Here is a 13,807-nt window from a genome sequence, read left to right as displayed (position 1 = left end):
ACCTTTCGTCAGAATGGCTATATTGAGATGCAGATCAAACGTGCGTTGTGCTATCAGCCTTCTGTGCAACAGGTGAGTGATGATAGCAACGAAGTGGCACCTAAGTCTACGGCCTTTTTGCCTTACGCAGGAAGCATTTCCAACAGGATTGGCCATATTTTGCAGAAATATGATGTGAAATGTGTTTTTCGACCACCTTCTAAGATTAAGGCCCTGTTGGCGTCCGTAAAAGATGATCTTGGCTTGCGTAAGGCTGGGGTCTATCGTATTCCTTGCAGTTGTGACATGTCATATATTGGTCAGACAATCAGGACTGTGGAAGACCGGTGTATTGAACATACGCGTCACACACACTTACAACAGCCGAGCAAATCCGCTATTGCAGAACATTGCCTTGACACCAGTCATCCTATGGAATACAACAACACGGAGATTCTGGCTTGCACGTCCAGCTATTGGGATAGTGTTATTAAGGAAGCTGTTTAAATCAAACTATCAAGCAACCTTATTAACAGAGATGGTGGATTTTGTTTAAATGCTGCTTGGAATCCAGCTCTCTCTCTCTCATCAAAAAACAGAGGGACAGAATTAGTGCTACCTCACCTGTTGATTAATAGTAACTATCGATGTTTCTGATGTTGGTTATCTTTGTTTGTGTTGACACTTGTTCTGTGTGTGTTGTCTTCCTTGTTCTCCTCTGTGAACCGAGGTATTAAATTTCCTTGCACATTTCTTCTTCCTTGCATTTGTGCCTTGAGAATGGCAGGGTGTGCTCCTTTCGAAATATCGGCGGTGTTCGACGATGTCACCCGGCAGCAAACCCGTAAGTTATTTGAGCATTCAATTCGCTGGGAAAAGTAAAGTCTGAGTGGTCCGTGTGGCATTGTTGTTCAGCCCATCTGTACTGCACTGCATGGTGTCGTGGTTGCAAAAATGGACCCCGCCGTGGATGTCGGGAGTGAAGTTGCACATCATGCAGCCTGTTGCACACATTTTGAGTCATAACACAACATCCTGTGGCTGCATGAAAAGCATTGTTCAACATGCTGTCAGGGTTCCTCTGAGCCATAATCCGTAGATAGCGGTCATCTACTGTAGTAGCAGCCCTTTGGCAGCCTGAGCGAGGCATATCATCGACAGTTCCTATCTCTCTGTATCTCCTCCATGTCGGAACAACATTGCTTTGGTTCACTCAGACGCGCCTGGACACTTCCCTTGTTGAGAGCCCTTCCTGGCACAAAGTAACAATGCGGACGCGATCGAACAGTGGTGTTGACCGTCTAGGCATGGTTGAACTACAGAAAAAACAAGCCGTGTACCTCCTTCATGGTGGAATGACTGGAACTGATCGGCTGTCGGACCCCCCCCTGTCTAATAGGCTCTGCTCATGGTTGGTTGTTTACATCTTTGGGCAGGTTTAGTGACATCTCTGAACAGTCAAAGGAACTGTGTCTGTGATGCAGTATCCACAGTCAACGTCTATCTTCAGGTGTTCTGGGAATCGGGGTGATGCAAACTTTTTTTGATTTGTGTAATATAAGTACATTTGCTGAAGTTGAATATGTACACTCCTGGAAATTGAAATAAGAACACCGTGAATTCATTGTCCCAGGAAGGGGAAACTTTATTGACACATTCCTGGGGTCAGATACATCACATGATCACACTGACAGAACCACAGGCACATAGACACAGGCAACAGAGCATGCACAATGTCGGCACTAGTACAGTGTATATCCACCTTTCGCAGCAATGCAGGCTGCTATTCTCCCATGGAGACGATCGTAGAGATGCTGGATGTAGTCCTGTGGAACGGCTTGCCATGCCATTTCCACCTGGCGCCTCAGTTGGACCAGCGTTCGTGCTGGACGTGCAGACCGCGTGAGACGACGCTTCATCCAGTCCCGAACATGCTCAATGGGGGACAGATCCGGAGATCTTGCTGGCCAGGGTAGTTGACTTACACCTTCTAGAGCACGTTGGGTGGCACGGGATACATACGGACGTGCATTGTCCTGTTGGAACAGCAAGTTCCCTTGCCGGTCTAGGAATGGTAGAACGATGGGTTCGATGACGGTTTGGATGTACCGTGCACTATTCAGTGTCCCCTCGACGATCACCAGTGGTGTACGGCCAGTGTAGGAGATCGCTCCCCACACCATGATGCCGGGTGTTGGCCCTGTGTGCCTCGGTCGTATGCAGTCCTGATTGTGGCGCTCACCTGCACGGCGCCAAACACGCATACGACCATCATTGGCACCAAGGCAGAAGCGACTCTCATCGCTGAAGACGACACGTCTCCATTCGTCCCTCCATTCACGCCTGTCGCGACGCCACTGGAGGCGGGCTGCACGATGTTGGGGTGTGAGCGGAAGACGGCCTAACGGTGTGCGGGACCGTAGCCCAGCTTCATGGAGACGGTTGCGAATGGTCCTCGCCGATATCCCAGGAGCAACAGTGTCCCTAATTTGCTGGGAAGTGGCGGTGCGGTCCCCTACGGCACTGCGTAGGATCCTACGGTCTTGGCGTGCATCCGTGCGTCGCTGCGGTCCGGTCCCAGGTCTACGGGCATGTGCACCTTCCGCCGACCACTGGCGACAACATCGATGTACTGTGGAGACCTCACGCCCCACGTGTTGAGCAATTCGGCGGTACGTCCACCCGGCCTCCCGCATGCCCACTATACGCCCTCGCTCAAAGTCCGTCAACTGCACATACGGTTCACGTCCACGCTGTCGCGGCATGCTACCAGTGTTAAAGACTGCGATGGAGCTCCGTATGCCACGGCAAACTGGCTGACACTGACGGCGGCGGTGCACAAATGCTGCGCAGCTAGCGCCATTCGACGGCCAACACCGCGGTTCCTGGTGTGTCCGCTGTGCCGTGCGTGTGATCATTGCTTGTACAGCCCTCTCGCAGTGTCCGGAGCAAGTATGGTGGGTCTGACACACCGGTGTCAATGTGTTCTTTTTTCCATTTCCAGGAGTGTATATTTTTTGTTTTTCAAGAATATTTTAAGCTTTAAAGGAAATAAAGGCTGACCAGATTAACAAAAGTAGTTTGAATTTTGAGACTTCTTCTGTGAAAGTTTATTAGGTTGGTTAGTCAGGTTGGTTAGTCTACTTGGCTACAGTGTCCTAGCAATTAACTGATAGCAGTGATGTAATCTTTCAGACTTTCTCAGCAAAATCAATATTTCCCAGCATTTTAAGTTTACCACCTAGATGATGATACCATTTTTCCCACGATTGTCACAGAAGGAGCTGAGTAGCAGTCACCGTGGTGTAGTGGTTATGATACTAGTCTTTTGCATGGAGGGTCGTAAGTTCAAAACTCACCTGAACTGAAGCGTTTTAATTTCTGTATTCAGTTCGAGTACATTCTAGAAGTATCCACAAATATCAAGAATCATTGTACTGAAATGTTCTGTAGCTGTATATATACCGTATGTGTTCTGGCCAGAGGCAGTTCGCTCCACACTCTTGTATGTGCAAGTGCTGAATAAACCTTCGATAAGTGAAGTTAGTGTTCGTCATTCATCTAATTACACCTCCTCTACGTGACGTAGGTGCTGGATATTGGTACTTGTGACAGTGCACAGTAGCTCCCATGAGGCCACGACAGAATCGCTGTTTATGTGGTGAGAAACCAGAGTTCGAGCCATATTCAACAGATCACAATCTATCGGAGACAGAAGAAGGAAGAGGGTGTTAATGATGACAGCAACTGTGTGCCACCACATGAGACATCCTTCCGGGTTCTCTGGTGACGTTAGCCAAGATCCAAACAAGTGGCTGAAGGTATATGAATGTATAGCCAAATTTAACAAATGGGATGACGCTGTGTGTTTGGCTAATGTATTTTTCTACTAGGAGGGCACTTCCAAGCAGTGGTATGAGAACAACGAGGAGAAGTTCACAAGCTGGGAAGTATTCCAGGCAGAACTGCGCAAGTATTTCGGCGACACACGACGACAGAAGTGCAAGGCTGAAGGTAAATTAAAGTGCAGGGCACAGCGTCCAGGAGAAACGACAGCATCTTACATTCAAGACACCTTGTATTCTGTGTAAAATAATGGTTCCTAGAATGAAGGAGGAAGATAAGGTTGCACATCACATGAAGGGTGTTGCTGAGGACATGTATCAAGCCCTACTCCTGAAGCAGCCGACTTTATAAAATGGTGCCAGTATCGATGCATCAAAAAGGAATTACACGCAAGAAGTTTGAACGGCTTCCAAACGACGTATCGATGTCTGTAAGGAACTGATTTCACAAGTGTTCTTCTTCAGATAGTGAGCGAGGAAGTTCAGAAGGCACTTGGATTGCATGGCGAGCAAAAAACCGAGACGCTTCAAGAGGTCATAAGCGAGGAAGTGGAACAGATATTGAACCCAATCTCTCGTCCTGCATTTCCCTTTAAAACAGTGAAAAAGTCGAGACCCAGGCAAAGTTACGTTCCTACAATGACACATGAGAAACCTGTTTGGACACCAAGGAAGACTGACGTCTGGAGGACCCAGGATAACCAACCAGTATGTTTCCACTGTGGACATGTGGGATATGTGGTGCTCTATTGTCGAGAAAGGCGGCGGATATTTGACGACGCCCACACCAGAAGACAGCACAACGGTCTTAGCCAATGCCAACTTCGGGACGACAAAGATGAACAAGAAGATGTGGGTGCAGGATGACGTAGGTCACCATCGCTGCAAGCTAGCCGCTGGAGAGGACGCTCTCCAACTCGCCAGTCAAGGCCTCCATCGCCTTTTAGAAGCTCCAGCCAATCACCTAGCTGCCGCAAACCTGGAAAACTAAAGGGTGCGACCTACCTCGGTGGTGAGGCCACCGAAGAGAAAAATCCTCCACTGTCGAACACTAGAAAAATGATAGGAAACTACGCGATACCCTCTTGGACGGCCGGCAAGCCCAAGCTGTTGTGATCTCTGGAGCATCATATTCAGTCATTTCGGAGAAGTACCGTCACCAGTTGCAGAAAACCGTATTCGTCGACAACAAAACAACGTCTCTGTTGAAGGTGGATAATGGGAAATAGAAAACTACAGGAAAATGTGTCATTCGTGTGGGTATAAGTGGTCATACACAGCCCTTAGAATTCATCGTCTTACAAGAGTGTAGTCATGACGTCATTCTCGGATGGGACTTTTTGAAAGCTTCTCAGGCAATTATAGATTGTGGTCACTCAAATATTATGCTAAACAAGATGAGATACTGTGGACAGGAAGATGTGCATCCGAGTGTGTGGAGACTGTGTGTGCTGGATGAAGTGATCATTCTTGCAGTTAGCACTACAAAGGTAACTGTCATGTGTCATGCCGTGCATCAACCCATGGATCTTGTAGTGGAATGTAAGAGAAGCATACCACTGAAGAATAACTTGCTCATTCCAGCCTCTGTCATCTCATTTAAGAATGGATTCGGTGAATTATGGATGGTTAACTGTCGCCGAGAACCGCAGATCCTTCCAAGACGCATGTGCGTAGCAAACGCTGAGCTGTTAATTGCTGAACAGCTGAGCGTCATGGAAGCCTCCCAAGCCGAGTTTGTGGGCGTAATTGGTGCTACCACTACAAGACACGATCTTCTAGATCGACTATCCCAGATCTCACTAAGTAACAACAGAAGAAGCTACTTGCCATTCTTCAAGAGCTCTCTGAATGCTTCAATCCACAGATGAAGAGCAAATTAGACAAATCAACAGTTAAGCATCAGACTAGCACTGGAGACCATGAACCAATAAGCCGGAGAGCATACCGTGTGTCAGCAACGGAACGACGAGTAATTCGAGACGAGGTAAAGAAATGGATTAAAAAAGACATCATTCAGCCCTCGCTGAGCCCATGATCATCACCAGTGGTTCTCGTCAGGAAGAATGATGGCAGTTGGTGCTTTTGTGTTGATTACAGGAAGCTTAATAAAATAATTAAAAAGAACGTTTATCCCCTTCCAAAAATTGACGATACACTAGATTGTCTAAAGGGGGCTGAGTTTTTCTCAACCGTGGACATGTACTCGGGATACTGGTAAATCAAAGTAGATGAGGCTGATCATGAGGGCCTGTATGAATGTAAGGTAATGCCGTTTGGTTTGTGTAATGCACCAGCAACTTTTGAATGAATGATGGATAATCTTCTAAGGCACCTGAAGTGGACGATGTGTCTTTGTTATTTAGATGACATTATAGTGTTCTTAGAGACATTTGATGAACACGTAAAAAGACTGAGAGGCGAAGGTAGAAAGGAGGTGGGTAGCAAGAGGTAGGGTCAGGGAAGGACGGCCGACAGCGTGCAGTGAGGCAACATTTGCACAGGATAGGGATGCGACTCACCAGCATTGATGAGGAGGAGGAGGAGGAGGAGTGGGTTGGCAGGGAATGACAGAACAGAGGAAGGAGAGACTGGTGAGTAGGGTGAGGGAGGTTAGGGTCCTGGGGCAGGCCAAGGTGGGTGTGGGGCAGAGGCTTAGCAGAAGCTGGGAGGATTGCTCACCAAACTTTGATAAGTTCTTAATCATGCTTATTTTTTATTGTATAGGTCATGTCTTCTGTCTGTCGTAATATGAAAAATGCAATTTTTAGTTGTTACGCCACAAGTCTCTTCTCTACACTTAGCAAGTCAGATTTCAGACCATGTTTTTGGCTGAGAACCACCTCATCGTTTGAAGAGATTTCGGGATTGCAGCTGGCCATCGTAAACTTTATTCCACGGTATTTCAACTGGACACCTGCCATTCATCTTCAGGTGAGCCATTGAAGACGTTCTCCGCTCCGCCTATATGGCACACTGACAGTATTGTCGCGCATGCGTCAGACTCACGGTGACAGAAGGACTCCACCTCCCTCACTGGTGGAACTGCAAGGATCGGCTGTCTTCGGCATTGTCACTCAGTGCAGTTATCGGAGTATTCTGGTGTCTCCGTCTGGAGCAAATCTCAGAGATGACGGGATTGCACGCATTATCCAGCTGGCAGCTGCTGTCGCATTTCGATAGATTTTCAACGATGCGTACTTCAACGGATTCTTTTATAACGGAGTCCCAAAAAGAAGTTGTTGTGGCCAGAATTAATGTTTTGTCATGCTCCATTGAATATCCGTCGGAGATACAGTGTTCCGCAACTGCAGTCTTGCTGGGTTGCAGAAGGCGAGTGTAGAGTTTATGTTCTGTGGAACGTTCTTCCACTGTGTGTGTTGTTATAGGCCATACCACACTGGCAAGGTATTTTGTAAATTCCCACCTTCTGCATAACACATTATCCTTCAATGATCCCAGCAAGTCCGAAATCTTAGATCTCTGACAGACATTCAATGGAGTAAGAGAAAACATTAATTTTGACCACAGCAACATGTTTTTGGGACTCTGTTATAAAAAAATCTGTTGAAATCATCACAGAAAATCTAATGAACCACGAAAGCGGCTACCAGTTGGGTAATGTGTGGAATCTCGTCATCTCCGAGATGTGCTCCAGATGAAGACGCCAGAATACTGCGACGAGTGACAACACCAAAGACAGCTGGTTCTTGCAGTTCCACCAGTGAGGACGCTGCCACCAAGTGGTGTGATTCTTCTGTCACCGTGACCCTGATGCATGTGCGCCAATACTATCTGCGCTCTATATAAGGCGGAGTGGAGAATGTGTCTGTCAGTCTTCGACAGCTCACCTGAAGATGACTGGCATGCATCAAGTTGAAATGTTGTTGAATGAAGTTTATGACAATCAGCTGCAATCCCGAAATCTTTTCGAACATTTAATTTGCTGGGAAAATTTTAAATTTCAAATCCCTTCATGTATTATGAAAGTTTTTAAAATAATATAAGTTCTATAAAAAGTATGGTAGTTTGTGCAGAAGACCCAAATTGTTGAATAAAGTAATGACTTACAATGAAATCATCCACTACAAATAAAACTTCTTGTTTTGTACTTCCTGTTAGGTATTTCAGGCAATCAGAAAAAATTTAAACATAGGTTGTTCTTTCTCTTTTTCAGATAATTCTTACTATTTTGTACATCCAAACCGATACATTTTTCCGGGGGCTGAGGTGCTCTACGACCCAGATGACACCCAGCGATCGTCGTGCAGCAGCAGTGGAAGCAGCACGAGCTCGAGCGATTCTGAAGGTTGTTTGTCGGAAGAGAGTGACAATGACGAGGGTGAGGTGGACGACTGGGAGCACCTCTCGGTGTCTAATGATAATCCCACCAATGGTCGGTGTCCTTGATGTAAATTGGGAAGCTGTAGTAATCATTATTGTGGGACATGGTGCATTGTTAATTCTTACTGCAAAAATTGGTAATCTGTAGTTAAAGGTGTGGCTAACTTATACCTGGCAGTTTTAAATATGCAAAATCGCATACCCCAGATTCTTTACATAAACAAACAATGCTTGCATGTAAAGAACTGAAAATGAATTACAATTCTTTCATTTATCTGGAACTGCTATATATTACCATCAAATACAGCTTTGGATTTTGAAATGTAAGTGTGACCTGTGTTCTAATATATGTGAATAATAATATATTGTAAAAAATTATTTATTATTGTTCAGGGTAGTTACATGTTACTTGTTATTTCAGTATTTTGTAGATACATATGTAGCATATTGGAGATATTTACTATTTAGAGCAACAACCTGTTATTGGTAAAATTAAGTCCCTCTTCTGCCAGGTATAATATTTTTCATTTAACTCAGAAAAATTTTGTTCTGCATATTAAAGAGTCATCTTATAATACCTACATATTACAAGATCATCTTATAAAATAATGTGGCTCATTGAAAAAAGTTCAAATATTTTTGTAAATGGTTGCTGCTATTAATGAATGGCACTGCTTTAATGGAAAAAATTATTTTGAAGAGAGAATTGTGTATAATCATATTTTGCAATGTCGGTCAGGCACTGCTTCACTATTAAATCAGCAAATCTTTTTCATGACTTAGGTGTGGGTTTTTTTTTCATCACCTGTAGCAATTTTTTGTTTTCCAAGAATATTGCTTCATTATTGAACACTGACATTGTAGAAGAGATTTGAAATTAATTTAAAGAAAACATTATGCAAACTAGCTTGACACTCACTGTAAACTCTAATTCCTGCTAAGGAAGCAGATTATTTGTTGCAGATTTCCTGTAATCGAGGATGGTGGGTATATAGCAAAACCCTTCCTACACAAAGTAATTAATTTATTTATTTTGACTTTTGCTTGTGGCAACGTGACTGTTACTGAGTTATAGCAGTTTAATAGAAAACAATTATCCTCTTCATTGTGGAAACCACAGAAGTTTTAGTTTCCACTGACACACTAACAGTTGATTTAACAGAAATTGAGCCACACAGGGATGAGTACCAGATCCTGTGTTAGATATTAAAATGTAAATAAACTTACAGTGTAATTATTAGATGTCTAAATTGGACATGTTATGTGATAGTACTTTAGGGATTAATGATTCCGTATTTTTGAAAGCAAAATATGTGAATACATGTTGAAACATAACATTAAGAGTCTCTCTCTCTCTCTCTCTCTCTCTCTCTCTCTCTCTCTCTGTGTGTGTGTGTGTGTGTGTGTGTGTGTGTGTGTGTGTTTTGGGGGAGGGGTGGGGGAGAGAGAGAGAGAGAGAGAGAGAGAGAGAGAGAGAGAGAGAGAGAGAGAGAATATTCCTGTATGGGTGTTTTGTAAATAGAGACAGATTGTGTTTCAATACTGTTTGTAAAAAACTGTAAATGAAATCACTTTCATACTAGATGTATCATCAGTGTGTACTTTAATAAGCTGCTAATTTTAATTAATGATCTCATAAATTTATAATTGTAATTTTAAAATATAGGTATTATATTTAATGCCACATCCAATATTTTAATGCAGGCTTGATGAAAAAAAGTAGAATAATTCAGTGTATATAATTTGCTTTTGATCCTATAGGCTTAACAGCTATGAAAGATATATCGTCATATTTTTCTACAAACTGAAATAATTTCAGGTATTATGTTTGTATAAAATTAGCAATGTAAATGCATGACATGGAAGAAAAGGGAGAAACGAATGCAGTACGAACTTCATTATTTGCATTTCTTTATCTGTCAAATGGCATATAATACTATACAAGTGTATAGTTTTGTATACTCATTTAGTATCTGCAACATCTGTTGCAGAAGAATAGGTTCTAAAATCTTTATGAAGTTTGTTGCACTGTAAAGGAAGAATCTCTCATATATGACAGCAGGCATCTGTATAAATAAATTTAAGTATGCAGGTATGCTATGGCCTTAACTGTCAGATACACAATACAACCATTTATCTATTTTATATCACTTGTTGTGTATATAGTTTTGATAATGATGATTATTTATGTTTTTGTTAGATACCACAATGTACAGTGTTAATGTAATCTGTGCACATGTCCATTTTGCTCATGTGAAGGCCATAGAACATAAAATTGTTAGACTTCAATTTTCTTAGCTCTGCTATTGGGTATATTTGTATGATTACAATAGTATTGTGGTTCCGTTATACACTGTAACGAAAGTTTCTACCATCATTCCATTGTATCACTTTTAAAAAATTGGCTTTTGTGTAACTATGGTTTTAATTTTTGTATGAATAGATTGTGACTTGATGTTGCTAAAGGATAAATAGAGGAAGTGTCAATTTGTGTGATGTGTGAACTTACTTTCACCTCCTATTAACAATGTGAGTGACAAAATATTCAAGGAAAGAAACTGTTACCAACTGCTGGGCACTTTCTGAGACAATTACTGTTGAATGCATGTGACAGTTTTATAAACATATTTCTTGTTGATTAGCAGCTGCTGTTATAATCATTGTGTTATAAGTCTGCTGTACCTTGTTTGTTCATCTGTCATCGAGTAATTGATGTGGGTGGAAACCAATATGGGATATGATAGTTTCTGAGAGCAATAAGTAGAGTGGTACCTCATTTCTTTACATCTCTAATGTTGTCTCTTGTCTGTTTTATAATGAAAATGTCTCCTGTCATTGTAGCAAAAAACTATTAATTTAATATTGTCTGTTTTGTGTACATAGAAAGTTTCATGTATATTGACTTTCTTAAAAATATGTTTACCTTTTGCATTCTCTTCCCTACATTGTTTACCCCTCTGTGTTTAAAATACACTTTTTTTTTTTTACAAACAGCCTGTAGTTTTGTGTATGAGCCATGTTTTCCCTTTGTCTTTCCCTTGAATTGTATTAGCCTGTACTTTTATTCTGTATTCCAATTTTAGAAAAGGCTACTGCCTTTGAAACATAAGCCAAAAGTTACACAGGCCTGTGTTTCTAAATTTTTTTCAGATGACTTTTAAAAAATGTACTATCATGTCAGGATTTTTCACAAAATAAGATCTCATATTTTAAAAGCTGAAGCACAAATATTGAAATTTCAATCAAGATACATATTTTTATAATTATTAGTTTATCTTTCAGCCATATACTTAAAGTAGTACAAATCTTTATCTTAGCCACATTATGAGTATTCTGTTAAATTTAAATTTCAAATGTTCTCCATTTTTAAATTCTTTAGGAATTTCCATCTTCACTTTAAATATTCAACAATAGTTGGTCATCATACTTTCATTCCACCTTCACCTGTCATTTATCCTGAAACCATCTCAGTGGAAGCATTCTTCTTGCTCTTTGTTATAATGTTCCTGATTTTTAAGGTAATAATTAAAATGGGCGTGTAGGAAGTAAACTTTACACACATGCTACAACCCAACTTCTTGAAATATTCCAGCATGGTTTTGACAGTGTTCTTATTATTGGGCTATTTTATACACCCTAGAAAGTTTTCAGTAACAAACCTGAAGGAAGTCTATGCTTTTTCTCTAACATTAATTGTATTGTCAGATTTGAGTCTTCATTATTTTGCAAATTTGAGGTAGTGACTGCAGCTACGACTGAAACAACCGGTTCTCGGTTGTATCAGTTTTCCCGCTCTCTTCATCCCCAGTTTAACCTGACTGTAAAACCTGCTCGGAATAATCAGTTTCTGAAAGAACATATTTTTGGTTTCTTATTCCTATTAATTCCAATAATAAATGTATGCATCAAAGATTGAAAAATTCTAAGACTTTTGTATTATTTGTTTCCAGATACCTAGAATCAAAATATCAAATAAAACGGGGAGGCAAAAGAAAACAGTACATATACTCTGTTGTTTTTTTCAAAAAGCAATAAGGGTTGAACTTGACAAAGTCATCAGTATTTTGCTATTTAATCTAACCTTTAAAACTCATCACAAAAATTGTGTTGTAATAGAGGGTCATACAACTATTTGGGCATTATGAATAGTCAGTGTTGAAGGGTGAAAACAGAGATTGGAAAACTCTGTTTTTCATGGTATGTTGTTGTTTACAAGAGCTACAAAAGTAGATAAAGGTGTAGTATGTAGGCACAGCCAGCAGATCAGCTACTGACTATTTTTATAATAAACAATTAATGAATTGTTAAGTTTATAATTTCCTCTCTTTTCTATTATTTCATAGAAGTGACTGACAAATATTAAACTTTTCTATAAAGTTTCTTTGTCTTTTTGTTTAATTGTTTTGAATGAAAACCCCTCTTTTATCTCAAACGTACACTGTTCAAAATAATTAGGGGAACACGTAGATCAATGTCTGGTATGTTAAATCCATTTGAAACAGGCAGTATGGCTTGAGATCATTGCTTTCAATGTGTGCAACAATTAAAATCATTCACCATCTGTTAGCTGCATCATGCATCATAGTGTCAGGTGACCCATTAGAAGGAATTGAGTACTGGTATCCCAGTGTTTTCTAGTGAGTTGACATGTTATTTGCGGGCATTTTATTCGACCGAGCACTTGCAATGCAACATCTTAATGCACTGCCATTTGCAAAGCCAGTCTGATCCGACAAGGATAGACTTTCTGTCACGTTGCTGCAGATACCAGTGCCTCTCCGTCTGTCATTCACGGGTTGTGGACACGTTACAGGGAGACAGGTTAGTACACAAGGCGAGTCGGACAAATTCGACAACACATTACGACCCCGTGTTAAGACCGATATCTGGCCCGCCCTGTGTTGCAGCATCGTACGGATACTGCCAAAGTACTGCTACACGATCTCAGAACGGCCACTGAAGCCTCTATTCCAATCAGACTGTAATGAACAGGCTACAAGAAAAAAGCCGTATTACCCAGACATCCCGTTCGAGTGCTCCACTTGACACGACATGACGTCTTGCAGCTTTCCTACAGTTCTGCCATTCCCGTGTCAACCGACAACATCGTCAGGGGTGAAATGTGTTACAGACGAGTCTCGACATCCTCTGAAGCGAGGTGATGACTGTGTGTATGTGTGGAGACCCGTGACGAGGCTTATCTCACTAGGGGTAAGATAGATACTGCCTACAGGAAAATTAGAGACCTATGGAGAAAAGAGAACCACTTGTATGAATATCAAGAGCTCGGATGGAAACCCAGTTCTAAGCAAAGAAGGGAAAGCAGAAAGGTGGAAGGAATATATAGTGTGTCTATACAATGGCGATGTACTTGAGGACAATGTTATGGAAATGGAAGAGGATGAAGATGAAATGGGAGTTATGATACTGCGTGAAGAGTTTGACAGAGCACTGAAAGACCTGAGTCTAAACAAGGCCCCAGGAGTAGACAACATTCCATTAGAACTACTGACTGCCTTGGGAGAGCCAGTCCTGACAAAACTCTACCATCTGGTGAGCAAGATGTATGAGACAGGCGAAATACCCTCAGACTTCAAGAAGAATATAATAATTCCAATCCCAAAGAAAGCAGGTGTTGA

At 41.7% G+C, this 13,807-nt stretch overlaps 1 protein-coding gene across 4 annotated transcripts in view; it reads left to right on the top strand.

Moving 5' to 3' along the window:
• LOC126460715 (NAD-dependent protein deacetylase sirtuin-1) overlaps positions 1-12,516 on the top strand; it is a 60,202-nt gene extending 47,686 nt beyond the window's left edge. For all 4 annotated transcript variants that reach the window (XM_050095937.1, XM_050095936.1, XM_050095939.1 and 1 more), the window contains one exon: positions 8,002-12,516. In XM_050095937.1, the coding sequence (XP_049951894.1) occupies positions 8,002-8,234 (233 nt within the window). In that variant the 3' untranslated portion in view covers positions 8,235-12,516. The remainder of the gene's footprint in view (positions 1-8,001) is intronic.
• The last annotated feature ends 1,291 nt before the right edge of the window (positions 12,517-13,807 follow it).

This window comes from Schistocerca serialis, chromosome 1 (genome assembly GCF_023864345.2).
Source record: "Schistocerca serialis cubense isolate TAMUIC-IGC-003099 chromosome 1, iqSchSeri2.2, whole genome shotgun sequence".
NCBI lineage: Eukaryota > Metazoa > Arthropoda > Insecta > Orthoptera > Acrididae > Schistocerca > Schistocerca serialis.
This window is presented reverse-complemented; position numbering and strand designations above follow the sequence as displayed.